The following is a 17,067-nucleotide window of genomic DNA, read 5'->3' as shown; positions in this document are numbered from 1 at the left end:
TGCAATTTAACTGAAGTCCATACTGGCCAGGAATTCTGGGAACTGTACTGTCAGTACATTTGGAAGAGGGCTAGCAATATTAATCTGCTACATCCAAACCTTAGAGCAGCTTGTAACTTCTTAGGTCATGTGTTATTGTACTATTAGCCTTTGTGAACTAGAGCCCATTTCATCAGGAAGGTGAAGGAATACTTTATCTGATTAATGGCAGGAAGCTCACCATGGGTACAATGTTAGGGCATTATAACAGTGTTGGTAGTAGAAACTTGGTCATATTGGATTAATTGGGCCACTTTCTTCTCATTGTGCACTGGCTTCTTTGATTGATAATGTGAAATATTTTTTTATTTACTGTTGAGGGTAATCCATAGTGAAATTATAACTTGATAGCCTTCATTTTACTTAAGAATATATCATCTTTGAACTTTAACACTGAATCTTAGGATCATTGTTTCAAAGCTTTATGCATAAGTGAACCACTAAAACACTACATAACCTCTTATGTATTCATTTAGACGATTACCAAATTAAAATGAAACTTTAGAACATTTGAAATATATTTGTTGCACCCTCTCTTAAGTTTTATTGTGATTATTTCTTCCCTGTTTTAGGCTGCAGTCCTAAAGCAGAGATTCCTTTAATAGTTTCTTGAGGAAGTTTAGTTTTGCATGTGAGGAGATGTCAGTATTAGATAATTTATGTTTTTCCACCCATACTTATTTCTTTGTAGTTTTGGTTTGATACTTTCTGATTTTGTAAATATTTAGTAAAAGGTGTAAATTCTACTTTTTAATTTCCAGATTTTTTTTCATTTTTGTAATACAGTAGATTATCAAATAAACATTTTATATTCTTGAAATTTGCATGGCCCTATTTTCATCATATTGGTTTAAGAACCTTATAAAAGTAGAGAGATTATAGTCATGAATAATTAGAAAGCAGTAAATATACTATGAATAGCATCTGGATATCCAGTAGAGCCTGCTGATAAAAAGGTTTATCAAATTTATTGTACTGGCACTATTTTAATTGTGAAACCTTTCCTTCCTTCCATTACAATACAGGAGTCAAGTGTTTCATGTAAACAGAGATTATGCTGGAAGGTGGCACCTGGTTTTGTAGCATGCCAGCTATATATTTATTTGTCTTAATTAAAAGAATGTAAAGAGATAGTCAGAGGGGGCAAGAAGCCAGAGTGATGCTAAAGAGGTGACTTCTGCCCACTGTTAATACATAAGGGTCAGATTATGTACCCTTGTGGACTATATTCATAAAGTGATCTGAAGCGAAAATGTTAAAGAAAGCAAACATTTGCCTTAGATGAGATGTTTCCATCTCCTCCTCCTCCTCCTCCTTGCAGTTGATCACTAAAATTTAAGTTGCTTGGAAATATTTGGCTGTCTACAAGCATGTGTTTGGAAAGTAAAAACTACATTTGCTAAGGAGGTGATCCATTAGAGAGAAAGGAAGAAACGATGTTAGTTTGGAATGTCTCAAGGGAAGCAGTTGTCTCATCCAGAAAGGGATAGGCAAATAATTTAATGTAGTTAAGTACTGCATTGTTTATTCATGAAATATACAGACAAAATAAGCTTGTAATTCGCCATCCTATTTCACTCTTTAAAGGAACATTATGAGTACCGTATTCCTCACCAACAATATGAAGACAATATTTAAGACATGTTTATTATCAAAATAATTATCTTAAAATCTATTTAAATAATTATGGTATCATTACTGCTTTCATCATTACACCAACAAAAAGGGAATGTTCCACAACATGGCTGCAGCCAAGACTTCCAAACAACATTGTATACATCAAGTTGTTGGGGAACAGGTGTGAGAGTATTACGATGTTTGGCCACTACTCTTGCAATTTGAGTTATGACAATATTAAATAGTGGTTCAGAAGTTGGGGACAAGGGATTGGCTTCTGAAAGATCACATGAGAGATCAAAAAGCAAAGGAGGGTTATGCTGGGTGACTCCATCACCGAAACATTGACACATTTTATTTCCATAACAGGCTCCAGCCTCCTGTGGTTTAAAGTTCGGAGTTACATAATGGACTTTCCAAAGAGCACCACCTTGGAGAAAACAAAAAGATACTCAGTACCTAGCATATAAACCTGTGGTCTTTCCCAAGGCTATTCTGTCAGGTTCGGTTAGCACGGGGCTTCGGGGAAGCTCGTAGCCAGCGAACTCCACCGGCGGCAGCTAGCGAGGAAAAGAGGAACTGAAAGCGCCGCTAATTAACGGCTCACCTGCGCCCAGCCAAACAGGAAAACCGCAGCGGAAGCTTTAACTATACACTGATAACAGCGCGAGCCAACAATGAACAGGGCCGCAGGCAGCGAAACAAGATCGCACGCAGCACAGAACCCTCGGGCTTGCAAATGCAGCTATTTCCTTATGGTAAGAATGGTCTTGAACTCCAACAGCATTGCCAAATATAATTAAAATTACAGTCACAATTTTGGCTGTGGGGCTAAACATAGTTAGGTCTGATGATGATCATTTTCAAATTCGAGCAATAGGCACATTTAGCAATTCTGTTGCTTTGAAGAATACCACTGTTCAGAAATTTTAGCATTGCAAAAAGGGGGGGGGGAGATAATTTAGGGCTGCTCATGGAAAACTAAAATACTTTTGCCCTGGTTTTGAAATACATAATACAAAATTGACTTCAATCTGTAGAGACAAATCAACTAATCATATATGAGGCATAAAAATACATCTGTGGAGTCCTTGGTGCTTTCAGAGCTTGACTGCTTGCAGACAACCTCTTCCAACAAAATGGATACCCACATAACTTTATCAAAAAGTGCCTGACTACTCAACCCACTGTAGCATAACCAACACAAGCAAGGAAAAGGACAATACTACCATACATCAGAAACATTTCAGAAACAACCAAAAGACTCTTATAACCACGTCACCATAGCACACAAACCAACTAAAGCCCTCCAAAATATGTAAACCAAAAGACCCAGTAGCCCAAGAAGAAAAAACAGGAGTCATCTACAACATACAGTGTAAGAACTGTAACAGCCACTATGTGGGACTGACAGGCAGAACATTAGCAGAATGGATCCGTGAACACCAACAGCAGTCAGATGAAAACTCCTTAATCTCACAACGCATGGACAGACTCAACCGTAATTTCAACCGGGACACTGAGCATCCTAGACCAAGCTAAATCCAAAAACACTAGGGAATTCCTGAAAGCTTGGCATTCAGAAAAATCAGCCATCAATAGACACATAGAGATAAACCATATTTACATACCATTCAAAAGAGACAATAAAAAAGCTAAGCAGGAAACAAAGAGACCAGAACTCAGCTTCTCCAGCAGCCAATGCCCAGATAAGCAGGGATTAACACCAGACAGACAATGAAGCAGAAAACCATACCCTAATCAAGGAACTACCAAAGAGAAAACCACACGCCCGCAAAACTGGCAAGGTAAGCTACTGTATATAAACAGGGAGCAAACCCCACTCACTCGCACTGATGATGTTATCTAGTTAGATAATGAAACATCTGCAAGCAAACAACCAAAATCAGAGAGTACCAAGGACTCCACAATTCAACCCTGTGCTACATATATTCTCTTCTGTTGAAAAATACATTTCCAGAATAATAATGATCCTTTCTTTTTAAACTGTATTTTGGGGGGGGGGAGGGGCTTGAAGAAACTAAGTTAAACCTTACTGATTTTTCAATTTTGCTGAACCACAAAGTAAATCTGTAGAATGAAAGATTCCCAAGATAACTGCAACCCATTGAAGAGAGACAGTATTAAGGAACAAATCTTGGCTGTCTGATATTTTCTCTTCACTGCTCAAGCCACACTTAACTTCACTGCTCAAGCCACACTGCAAGCACGAATCTATGTTTAAGTCAAAAGTAAATCATGCTGTATTTAATGGTACTTTCTTACAAATAAAGGGATATGCAAAAGAACATCATATTGGCATTTCAAGTCAAATTGTGGCAGAGAAGCTACATGGCATGACATGTGATTAAATCAAGGAAAAAGAAGGTAGTGGAGGTTGTATTTTTCCTCTCTCTCTGTAACACATACACACAAACCAACAGAGAAAAGAAGAATCGTAAGAACTATGTATATAAAGAGCCATACAAATATGACCCAAATATTATCTGGAATGTACAGCATATAATCAAGGGAGACAATTTACACGTACTCTCTTTCTGGTACCAGCGCACTGCATGTAAATACGACCCGCAGTAGTGAAACATGAATTCATGCTCTGAGTGTTGAACTTCTTCCTGCAGTAAAGCTATTAGGTTCTTCCCATCAATTATCCTAGCATAAAGGAATAACAAGGGCAGGAAAGGATTATCCCTGATAGATATGGCTGCCAAAAGGTTCAAGGCAAAGTCTTAGAGAAGAGTTTCTTAAAAATTAGGTGGGCTATAAGGGGTGAGAAAAGGAATGCAAAGTCTATTAATACCAGTATTGACAATTATTTTTTTAACCAGCGTTCTTTTTTCCTGGTAGCAGTTTTGATGTCTTTTTTTTTTTTTTCCAATTTCACATGTAGTGCTGTAATTACTCAAAGGAGGACTATAAACTGTGGAAGAAGTTGATGTAGATTATAAAGCTTACAATGAATGTGATTGAACACAACAATATGCAAATTAAAATACTGAGGGAATGCCTACTCATATTTAGAATATTCAAGTTTTTATAATGGTGGAATTCTCCTCTTTTTAGACATACCTAATTTACAGAGATGTCAAGACAAAGAAATGTATGAACCATGCAGTTCATCTATGATAACGAGAATGACTGTAGAACTATGTTAGCTTATTGGGAAGCCAGCAGACTCCAACACACCTGGTGGATTTGATTTTCCATTGTTACTTGTCCTCAAATTGGGTAATGTGACAATAGAAAACATCATGCTGGGAGCCTTACTGATGCTGGTAGCTGTGATGGGTAGTGTCCTAGAAAGATGAAGCATCTTCCACTGCATATATACAATGTTAGAAAATGAGCCAGCTGTTTCACCGTACAGCATCTGTGCTCTTCCAAATTAAACCCTTCACAGTCTAATATTTAATATATTTTGCATATTTTTCTTAGCTAAACTTCAGTGTCTCTCAATCCCTTTTAGGACAATACTTTATACCTGTCTTGTGGCACTGGTGCCCCAGCCAAATGAGCCACTGTGGGGAAAATATCCATCAGGCTTGTGGGTTCATCAAGGATGGTATTAGCAGCGATCTTTCCTGGCCATCTAACTATTCCAGGCACACGGATTCCTCCTTCCCAACCACCCATGCCTTTTCCACCTGAATCAAAAGTAGCAGCAGGAAAAAGATATTAGTTGTATGAAGTCAAAAGTACAAGTGATTGATTTTATTGCATAGTCCACCTGCTTCATGTACTTAATGTGAGTAGTGAGAAACCTATGACCCTTGATAATTAACAACTCACCATTTTTATAGATCACCATTTCTTGTTTCTGGGAACTTGATAAGAGTTTTTCCCAGATCTAAATAACTTCTGAATATATGATGGATTAAACAACAAAAGGATAATAAAGGAATAAAGATCAAGAGTCTTTTTAAAAATCTGCTTTTACAGTCTTCTAAAAACCTTCATATTCTGTTGGAAACTAATGCATATTATCCTTTCTAAAACTACCAGGCATATTGTTCTAAAGCTGAAACTGAAAATATGTCCAAGATATTCACTAACTTTTGGGAAATTATTAAAAGAATAGTCGTATTGTGCTATGAAGCTGTAATGATGATCTTAAAAGGAAGTGGGGGGTTATTTTGTTCATTTCTTTCAAGTTTTAAAAATATTCGTTGAATATTGTTGAAGTCCATCCATCTTAAGTTGCCTTCAAAAGTTGAAGACCATCCATCTTAAAGTTGCCATGGTTGAGAAACACTGCTCTGGGGAATAGATGGGGCCTTTTTTATGACTAACCAGTTTGCTTCCTCTCCTCTGTGAAAGGAAATGAAAGCCAAGAAGAGACAATGAGTTTAACTGGAGCAATGTGGTTTAACTGGCAAGCAATCACAATTTTCATTCTCCCTGTTAGGAGAACCCATGCTTTCTCCATTTTATTTTCCATCATCAATGTTTTGTGTTGCTGCTCTGCAATCCATGAATGCATAAATGCTCGGGTGAATGCACCTGAAATTGCAGCACTGAGGCATGGCCTGGGTGCTCATGGGTGTGGACTGCTGGGCACATATTGCACCTCTTTAACAGGCCTTGCATTGGCTTCATATTTGTTCTAGGTGTAATTTAAAGCGCGGAAGCATTTTTCGGTGATGGGGCCAACCCTTTGGAATGACCTCCTGTTAGAGGTTCATCTGTCTCTGACATTGCCTGCCTTGCAGAAGAAGCTGGGCTTTTCCAATCCATCTACTGTGTTTGGGGTTTGCTTTGTTCCATATTTATGTTCCATATTTTATTGTATATTTTTTTCTCTGTGAGCTGCTGAGAGTCCTGGGATTAAGGCAGGCTACAAGTTTAATTAATAAGTAAGTAAGTAAGTAAGTAAATGAATGAATGAATGAATGAATGAATGAATGAATGAATGAATGAATGAATAAATAAATAAATAAATAAATAAATAAATATCTATCCCATGTGTGGTGTAGTAGATCAAACCACTACCGAAAACAAACAAAAAAACCACCCAGTGAGCTGAAGTAAATTTTAAGGCTTGGGAAAATAAGATTTTAAAGATCTTAAAAGACCCAGGAAATAAAATATTTGCTATGTGCCCAAAAGTGATCAAACATGGTTAATTCTATTATTCCAACAACTTGAATCTTATTACTGAAAAGGCCTTTTTCATCGAGGATTCAGAGAGGTATAAATGGGTGAAATTCAAGGGCCAGGAATGTACCAGTTTTGGTCCAGAAGTCACAAGCTCTAAAATGATGGCAACAGTAGTAGATCAGGAAAGGCAAGTCACACAATGCTGCAGAACAATCACCCAAACCTACATTTGTTGATTCAGTTCACTGCCGCCCTCACACCTGGCAAAATACTTCAATGAAAATACTAGGACAAGATTGCAGCGTCAGTTGGCTGAGGCAGGGCTTTTTCTTACAACATATGCCATAAGATGGAAGATCACTTTCAGGTTGTTAAAAAAAGAAGAAGAAAAAGACAATAAGGGACCATAGCACATTAGGCAGAGAAGGAATAGCACCACCAGCAGCATTGGGGGTCGTGGAGTTTCAGGAAGGAACTTGTCTAAGTTCTTCTCCAAACCAATAATGTCTTAGGGAAGGTGATATTTCAGATACTCCAATCTCAACCTATGAGAACCCTTAAAAGGTAAAAAAAATTAGCATACTCGAAATGGGCAGGATGCCAGTAAAAACAATACAATTCTGCCATAATAATTGGTTATTACAGCCCCTGTCAACACGTTGACAGACATCTTGTGCATCAACTCACATTTCCATACTTTTCAAAGACAGCCCGTATTCAAGCCATTGCAGTGATCTAAATGCATAGATAACAGAAGTAAAGCTCTCGTACCTTTAAGTCTACCATTCCAACCACCGATCTGGGTATTTCCTTCTCTAGCTTCCAAAGATCCTCCATGATCAGAAGCAAAATAAGTAAAAGTGTTGTTCCTTAATCCCACTCTGTCAACAGCAGCAAGAATTTTTCCTACATAATTAGAGCAATCCCAACAGTTCATTTAAAATGAAACAAAACACAGCTTTTATATAATTATAGACCACATTTGTTGCCAGAGGTTGGAATGTACTGTCAGTACACAATACTAAATAAGTATATGTGAAAATCTGTGTATAAAAATATACATTTTATATTTATTTATATTTCCAATTTAGTCGCTGCCCATCTCACTCAAGAGTAACTCTGGGTGATTTACAGTAAAACAAGAATAAATATTAATTAAAATACAATTAAAATACAATAAAAAATCATGTTCATACATAAATACATTTGAAATATATAAAAATATTAAACATTTAGACATAAAATATAATATCTCTCTTTCTCTTTCTCACACACACACACACACAGAGTACTCAAATGTACTGTAGGTTCACAAGACCATTGTTCTACCTTTTTCCTGCCACCAGATTTTCCCAAGATTATACAAGAAGCATTCTTGTATCTGTCAACTGAAATTTCAGATGTAGGTGAAAAATGAACACAATGAAGCTCTAGCAATGGGAACTAGTGATGGGGAACTGTGAACTTTTATTTACAAATGTTTAGAATTCAGCTGCCGAATGAAAAATTTCCTTCAACTGAAAGGAATGGAAAGGAAAAATGGTGGGTGGTGAAGAAATTGCTGAATATATTCTAGAAAAGTATGAGGGAAAAGAATTCCCAGCTCTTTGATCCGGAGAGAACAGACACTATACCAATCATTAAACAATGTTACATACCCACCATCCAGTCCATCTCTTCTACATTGTCTCCATATAAACCATGCTGGCTTTTCCCATGAAACTTCTTTGTGGTGAAGCAGGGTGTGTGGACGTGGAAGAAAGAAACAAAGAGCAGGAATGGTCTTTCTTTCTTTCTGAGAAACAAATATAAGAAACTTCAATCATCATTCCCCACCCAAAATTGCAAAAGCATCCATGAACCAAATAAGAGTCATAGCTGAATATGCCTGACTTAATTTAGCAGATATCAAAGCATTCCCTGCTTTTCTAGTGCAGTGTAATCACTGAAAGAGCGAACAATAAATCTTGACAGCTCACTCATCAGTTCGCTGGTTCACTACAGCCAAGCTACTTTATCTCTATTTATTCTTGAATTCACATTATAAAGATAATAATATGTTTAATAGGACTGCGCCAAGCTTTGACAAAGCTTTGTATGCAGCACCCCATTGAAGCTGCTTTGCAAAGCAGTGTGATCCACTTGTTTCTAATAGTGAAGGAAAATGACTATGTTACTTTGCTTTGGACTTCTTTAAAGGCCCTCCTGACAACATCCACACCATGGCCACCCAGTCTGAATGACACTCTGTCATGCCTCAAGGAGGATTCAGGTTTGGAAGCTGCAGTATGTCTCTGCTAAAGCTGTCCATCCTGAGAGATGCATTTGCTTGTGCTGACAGGGAGATTGGCTTGGGTATTGTCCACTACATGTCCTTAGTGATGGACAGTGGTGGTGTACTAGAGACACCAACCCAAAGCCTCTTGATTACAGAAGAACCAATGAGATCAAGGTCCCCTTGGCATACATTTTGAAGTCTCCCAAATTGTGAGGATTCAGTGCTAGTCAAGGGCAAAATATTTGCAGCAGGTGCTTCCCCCAACCATTGGCAAGAGGCGAGGCAGGCCAGCAGCATAGAAAATCTTCTGTAGTGCCACTTAGCTCTTTCTTTTCCACTATTGGCCCCCCATCAGGAGGAAGTAAGTGGCCTAAGAAAAGCCAAAACATTTTCAGGAAGCAGTGGGGAGAAGGCTGAAAAAAGTCTTTCCCCACAAACTTGGCCAAAATGCACCCAAGGTGGGCATTGAAAGTGTGCAGCCGGGAGTCTGGTCTGCAAGAAGTCAAGGTCTTCCAGGCTGGATGCTTCAGGAAACATTGAAAGCATTTCTGCAGTGTTGTCAATGCCGCCCATCTTGGAAACACTTTGGCCAGTAGTTCGGAGAAGATTAGGAGAATTCTTTTCTGGCCTAAAGTGATTTGAGATCTCCACCCCACCCCCCCGCCCCAATCACATAGTTGAAGTGAATTAGTTGGCCTTTTGCTTCAGCAAAGTTAAGCAGTCACCTCCATGGCCCCTTAACTGAAGCATTATCATTCCTCATGCAAGATGTATATGATCAGCACTGGAAAGATGGACAGCTTGGCTGAAATAGTTCTGTCTAGTATCAAGATACATATGTTTGCATCAGTGCAATCATGCTCAAACAGGAAGCTGGTGTTTTGCTGGTGATTTGAAATACTACCCTTGGAAGGATAGACTCCCCCCCCCCCTGCTTAGGCACAGCCTGCATGAAAATTAAAACCTTTTCTATCCAGTCTGAAACAAGAGTTACTTTGAAGTTAATTCAATAATTTCATTAGTTACCGTTCAATAAATGCGACAGATTCTTTCACTATCCTGGAGGCAGCATTTTCTAGGTTTATTGGTTGTTCGATAACTGTGTGATCTCTCATCAACATACAGTTCCAGTATCTTACAAATCCATGATTGATAAACCAGGAGATAAAAAATAATACACCACACAAAGTTATGAAGGCAATTGTTTTCCATTTCACAGGGAACAAAGCAGCCATCTTTATCAGAAGAAGAGTAAACACTAAGAGGGCAACCATCTGTGTGCAAAACCAATATGTAGCTTGCAGTTGGACATCCAGTTCGGGATCCTTATTAGCCTGGCATTCATTTATTAGGGTCAATGGTATACCATAGAAATAATCAAAACCATGGTTTAAAGGATGATGGCAGTGATCGTTACGGGATTCACAGTTCACACCTTGGTGCCATTTTCCTGAAAAGTTAAAAGTTGATAGCTGAACCATGATTTTTATTGTACTCTAACAGATCCTGATACCAGGTATGTTATAAAGATAACATGTCATCCAATTTAGTATTGCATGATATGAATGATGGAATATTCAGTTTCTTTCTTTCTTTCTTTCTTTCTTTCTTTCTTTCTTTCTTTCTTTCTTTCTTTCTTTCTTTCTTTCTTTCTTTCTTCTTTTTACACTAACTCAGTGAAAGAAGTACTGTACTAATAAACAGGATGTTTTCAGACAGTGTTTTAACCTGGTACCACATGACACCTCCAAGTTCACAGAATTTCTCAGAATTGCCACTTGAAACCCACCACTATTTTCCCAGCTTTTCTTCCATTTTTTTTTTCCTCCACAGAAAACTCAGCAAAAAAAGAAAAGGCAGGTTTTTTGTGGGTAAGCTTCCAACTGGAAGTAACCTAACAGTAGGAGAACATGCTGGAAAAGGGGCATTTTAAACTTCAGCATGGAGAGAAAAAGCCGGATTGGAAAAACAAGCCATGGGCTTCATTACAATCTTCCCTCCCCTCCACAGACACATGAGATTTAGCACCTAGGAACAGTAGATGAAACCCAAATGAGAAATAAAGCATCTATATATTGTACCTATAATGCCAGTGGCATAGCCTTTCTGCTGAAGCAACTTAGCAAATGTTGTTTCATTTGCAGGCAAGCCTCCCGAGGCACCGGTCCGAATGAAAACACGTGTGTTAATTTGAGACACCATACCTAAAATATAAATGGGAGAAAGAAATTAGTCGCATATTCAACTTAAGCTACCCACACGAAGGGAAGGAATGAACAGGCAGGATCTTGATTATTGTCTGGAAGCTGTAAGGTGACAGATAATTTTGAGGAGGATAATTTTGCTATGCATCAGAAGAGCAATACGGATATGAAAGGGTAACATTAACACCTCTCCCTGTTTGTTTGGGGATGCTGAAGACTTAGGGTATGTATTCTGACCAGTCATTAAAACTGGAATAATTTCTCCATATAGCCTTCAGCATGGTAACAGGAGTTCCTATGAGATCTTTTACCTGTTTCACATGACACATGAAGTCATATTGTGATTTGATTTAACGTGTCTGAATCCAGACCATAGGGCAGACTTTGGTAAAGGCACAATTTTTTAAACCACAGTCTACAACAACTGCTAGATTCTGAATAGTTTACCTAAATCACAATCCATTCCCACTCTGGATCAATGTTGACTTTATAGGCAGCCATTAGTCCCTTGGGAAATCAGTGTGTGATGCCCGGGTGGCCCTAAACTAGAACTGTTCTCATTATCTGCTTTGCTCCCATTTTGTTTTAATCCCCCTAGATAGACGAAGGCTCAGTTGCACCTCCAAGACCAACTGAGTCAACATGACTTTTTCTTTGTTGATGGGTTTAAAAAATGACCCAAACCCATGAAAGTTATTGAGATATTACCCAAAATGTAAACAGATTGCCAAATCCCAGCTGACCAAGGATTGCTGTACCACCTGCCAGATGTTCAAAGGAATATATTTTATTCATCAGAACACTAAGCAATGCTTAGTGTATCATGCAAACACAATCACTGCAGAATAACCTAAGCGAAAGACTTAATGGAGCCCCATGCTACATTGTGGCTGTTCAAGAACATTGCGACCTAAAGAATAGGAGCTCTGTACTTCTCTTAGGGATGTAAGGTGATGCCAACAGCATATCCTTCTGCAGGAGATTCTTTCTCACATTCATTACTTACTGCAAGAGATGCCAACCTGATCTGATGGGGTATCTGCCAGTCAGAAAAGCTGCTCTGCTGGGGGTACAAAGTGAGGCTGCAGCAATATGCTGAGTAAGTTTCACTCCTTCTTTTGCTAGCTGATCAACATTAGGAGTCCTGTGAGGAAAAATCAAGGGATGTCCTGTAATAGTATGATTAGGGGAAACTGTCATAATTCCAAACCAACAAACCTTTCTTTGGTACACATTCAGTCTTGGGAATTATACAGGTAAGAAATGACTGTTTTATAGTATGCACTCTTACTCTTCCAATATATTATAGAGAGCTAATACAATTAAGTGGATTATAATAACAAATTTATTAATCTTTAAGGTGTCACAAGTCATTCTGTTGTTATTGTTAGGGTTGTTAGTTTTCAGCTTTGTTTAGGTTCCAAAAGACTATTATTGAAGATATTCAAATCTTCAAACAGTGCCCAGAACTACTCCCCTAGGTCTGGGAAATTGAGGGCACATGAACATTCTTGGGTACTGTAAGATCCATAAATTAACTAATCTAGTCTAACCCAAAAGCTAAGTCAATATATGATAAAAATGCAAATTAGAAAGTACGATAATGGGCCCATTTGCTTTAAAGTGCAATTATTTTATTTCTTTCCTTATTCATGATGTTTGTTACCCATTCATTCCTGAAAATAAAAGTCCGCAATTATAATAGTTGTGTGTTGTTTTGCTTTACTTGCTTGTCTTTATCATGTTGTCTTATCTCCTATAAAAATTCTGTAGTGAACATTACAGTTTCAAACTTCCAATACAAGAGTTTTATACCAAACTCTTCAATACCCCTATAATGGGCTTGTGATGATATAAAGTGAAAGAGAAATGAACCAAACCACAGGGAACTTTGATTCCAGGAAGTTAGAAACCTCAAAGGCTTAACCGAGAGAACGATAAATAAAATTTCCAGTTGTCTGTTAGCAGCTGTTCTCCAGGTGATGGGTGTGGGAAGACAAGACAAAAATGAATGGCCAAGGAAATCAGCAGTAGCGCTAAGATAGTCTATGATGGTGTTTTTCAACCTTGGCAACTTTAAGATGTGTGGACTTCAACTCCCAGAATCCCTCAGCCAGCATGCTGGCTGGGGAATTCTGAGAGTTGAAGTCCCCACATCTTAAAGTTGCCAAGGTAGAAAAACACTGGTCTATGGCAAGCTCACCAATTATAGCATAAGAGTTCTCCGAAGGGGGAAAAAGGGTCTTTTTGAGGACAGCCCTAGAATACAGCCTTGCAAATCCATCAGTCTAATTACTAGACCTTTCAGGACAGGTATGACTGGGGAGTGGTTCAAGATGGTAGCTGCAACTGAACAATTGAAGCCCCCCCTGTTTTTAATGCGTTTTTAATGTTGTATATGTAATTCATGTAAAAGAAATGGGGCTTCAATCACACATTTGTGAATGACATCTTGACTTTTTAAACTCCCCCCTTCCTGGTTGGATTGCTGGCTGCCTGCATTGCAGCAGGACAAGATAATCAATTTTTGGGGACACTTGTGGCAGACAAAACATTGCCTATTTGATCTGGATGGTTTTCTTTAAAATAGAAGAGTTCCTTATGTATAACAGTTTTAAAGACACATTCATTTTTCTCATTTCTTATTTCCTCTTGTCCCCTTTCATTAGAAATATGGCATATTTTCCCTTATCTGTACTTTCACGGTTCCTAGAATCACAGAATAGCCCTGGCACAATTTAAACTTTACTCTTACCTGATGGTATTATTACCAAAGCATCCTAAATCTCCATATCCAAGATCATCTGCCATTATCAGCAAAATGTTGGGTCCTGACACATTTACTCCGTACGTTTGGGAAAATAAAGAGGAAACCAGCCAAGCAATTAGACTGCATCTACATAGACAGCAGCAAAACCATTTGGATTAGAAATTTATATGGTTGGGATATTTGTGATAGAAAATATTACAGGAAAGGCTTAGCTCAGTGGTACACCATATACAGGTAGTCCTCGACTTACGACAATTTGTTTAATGACCGTTTGAAATTACGACGGCGCTGAAAAAAGTTACTTATGACCAGCCCTGACACAACTGTCGCAGTGTCCCCACAATCATGTGATCCAAATTCAGGCCCTTGGCAACCAGCATCTATTTATGACTGTTGCAACATCCTGGGGTCAAGTGATCACCATTTGTGACCTTCCCAGGGGGCTTCCGAAAAGCAAAGTTAAAAGGGGAAACTGGATTTGCTTAATAACTATGTGATTTGCTTAACGACCACAGTGATTCACTTAAGAACCAGGGCAAAAAAAGTCATAGAATCAGGTGAGACTCACTTAATGACTACATCATTAGTTCTGGTCCCAATTGTGGTTGTAAGTCAAGGACTACCTGTACGTTGTGTTCAAAGCCTCCCTAGGATCCCAAGACAGGATCAGAAAAGTTCTGCGTGAAATCTGGAGACTGGCCATCACTGTAGACTATGTTAAATTAAGATTGACCAACAATCTGAATTGCCATAATGTAGCTTCCAGTGAATGCTTTTCCTTGCCTTTTTCTTGGGAATACTCACCCTTCATCCCTTTTTTCACAAACAGTAATCTTCTTTTTGGACATTTGCAATTATATATATGAAAAGGACAGCATCCATTCATGAATTAAAAAAAAAAGAAGTACATAGATGTTGAACTTTATGAGTTTACCTTTCATAATGCTGGCATGAACCATTGGTTAGGAACCAAATTAATGATTATTGAAACTGAATTTGAAACACACAATAATTGTCGGAAGAACTTGCATAAATGAACAAATCTCCTGTGATATAGATAGATGATAGATAGATAGATAGATAGATAGATAGATAGATAGATAGATATGATTCAACATTCAGTGAAACTATTTGTGAGTCATACATTAAGAATGTTATTTTAAAAACTACTAGATAGTGATTGGTGCAAATATTTCAAGATTTCACCACACAATTGTAATATTCTCTCAGGGTTTAAAAGAAGGCAAACAATATAAAAACCATAAATTTCTCTTGTAATATTTATGCATATTTATATCTGTATCTACCTATCTTATTCCCTCACTCGACTTCAGTACTTGAACTGACAGAAAAGGCTTCTTCCATTTAATATTTTCAATCCTTCTTTCAAGACCATCTTTCCCCAGATTATGTTATGGTAAAATCTTCCAGTTTTGTTCAACTCCTGACGACTTCCTGGGCAGAATTTACTGCTGCTTTCTTCCAATCCAGCTTTGACTTCTGAGACTAGGCAACATTGGCTTGTACTGCCATCTAGTTGGGCCTAAATTAATTTAATGAGATATGTTCTTTTGTACTGGTTGATTATGTTTTTTTCTTTTTTTCTTTTTGTATGCTGCCAACAGTCACATAGTCTGAGTTGGGTAGCCATATAAATGCATAAATAAATAAAATTACTTGGAAAGGAAAGGTTTTCTATGGTCCATTATCAACAGTCTTGGGGCAACAATTACTGCACCGTTGATACAGCTTTCTATCCTAAAGCAGATGTACAAGGTTTACTGGGCCAAAGGCCACATCAACATTTGAATGGCATGTTGGGGGCTACACTGCAAAAGGGGAGGAGCCATACAAGATTTAAATAGTGGGAAACAAGCAAATAAATCAAGTATTAAATTAATCCCCATCCCTCACTTCTTGATTTCCAGCTCTAAAATACATTTAAAAAATATGTGTGTGTATGTGAAAAAACCAGGAATCTGGTAGCACCTTTTTTGATTAACACATTTTATTCAAAGGCATAAGCATCAAATCCTTTAATCAGATGTTCAGAGTGGCTAGACTAATGGAGGGTTTAAATTGGGGTAAAGTGGATGGTAAAAGGTAGGGGGAGAAGGAAGGGATGATAGATTGGTAGGGAGATGCAGGCCACATGTGAGAGAGATCACAAGTACCTTTCAATCAACAACTGTAACGTTTTAAAAATCCATTGTTTAGATCTTCTGAGATTGACTGAAACTTTTTTAATGTGTGCGTATCTCCTCTCATATACATATATTCTGCCCAGAGACACAAATTTTCTGTACAGGAGAAGCAACAGGTTTTATCACTGAAGTATCAAAGAATATGTTTTAAAGGGATATCTTTTTTGGATCTGCTCTCCTTAGCCACTCCTTTAAACAGGCAAAGATTTCTGATTCATTTAAGCAATTCTATTTTAAAAACCCCAGAGTTTAGCAGTGCCCACAAGATCTCATTCTGAGGAAAACAGTGTTGGAGGGTCATGCCACCTTTTGCAGGGTCATGACACACTAGAAAAGGCGCAGGCCTAGCTCACAGTGCCACAACACATTTGTCAGCCTAACCCACCTCTCTTGTCCCTGCTTTTGGATGCTACTGACACAATCACACGATGAATCACAGAATCATGTCCTTGTTAAAAGCATGTTTCTTACCTGACAGTCCTGTGGTTCAGTTGGCTAGGCATTATTCACTAGAGAGCATGAAATATTCAAGTAAGAGCAGCTCTCGGGGTTTATCCTTGATATCTATTGATTTTCTCCTTCATCTGATTGCTTAATAGCTTGCTAAGAACACTGGTAGGTGTAGCCACAACTCTGTTGTTAAAAATTGACCCGAGACTTTGAATAACAGTGTTCAAAGTTCATCGTGGAAAAGCTTCAAGCATATAGTTAAGGTTTTATGTTCTCTCCATTGCTGAGCCTCACACCAGCTTCACTTGTGACCATAGCTCATGACTTTGGAAATTGGCCCCCGTCTACTCATTTGTAAAGCAATAAATATGCAGTTATCTTGAATTC

General features: G+C 38.1%; 1 protein-coding gene across 3 annotated transcripts; it reads right to left on the bottom strand.

Annotated features, from left to right (window-relative positions):
• Positions 1-576: 576 nt before the first annotated feature.
• On the bottom strand, positions 577-17,017 carry LOC103048536 (arylsulfatase H-like). 3 transcript variants are annotated; one of them, XM_007431424.4, is made up of 10 exons: positions 16,702-17,016; positions 14,012-14,152; positions 12,279-12,400; positions 11,134-11,256; positions 10,079-10,502; positions 8,433-8,569; positions 7,546-7,680; positions 5,159-5,321; positions 4,208-4,329; positions 577-2,086 (listed from the first exon to the last, which is right to left on the bottom strand). In XM_007431424.4, exons 1-10 carry the CDS (start codon positions 16,731-16,733, stop codon positions 1,716-1,718), a joined length of 1,770 nt encoding a protein of 589 aa, XP_007431486.1. In that variant the 5' UTR covers positions 16,734-17,016; the 3' UTR covers positions 577-1,715. The 3 variants fall into 3 exon arrangements, with proteins under 3 accessions (XP_007431486.1, XP_025024442.1, XP_088001104.1); XM_088144978.1 differs by lacking the exon at positions 4,208-4,329 and having other exon boundaries at positions 1,920-2,086; positions 16,702-17,014; XM_025168674.2 differs by lacking the exons at positions 4,208-4,329; positions 5,159-5,321 and having other exon boundaries at positions 16,702-17,017.
• Between the last annotated feature and the right edge of the window lie 50 nt (positions 17,018-17,067).

Source organism: Python bivittatus, unplaced genomic scaffold (genome assembly GCF_059951505.1).
Source record: "Python bivittatus isolate LINGU-HERP-01145 unplaced genomic scaffold, Pbiv_v1 ctg000350_np1212, whole genome shotgun sequence".
NCBI classification, from domain to species: domain Eukaryota; kingdom Metazoa; phylum Chordata; class Lepidosauria; order Squamata; family Pythonidae; genus Python; species Python bivittatus.
This window is presented reverse-complemented; position numbering and strand designations above follow the sequence as displayed.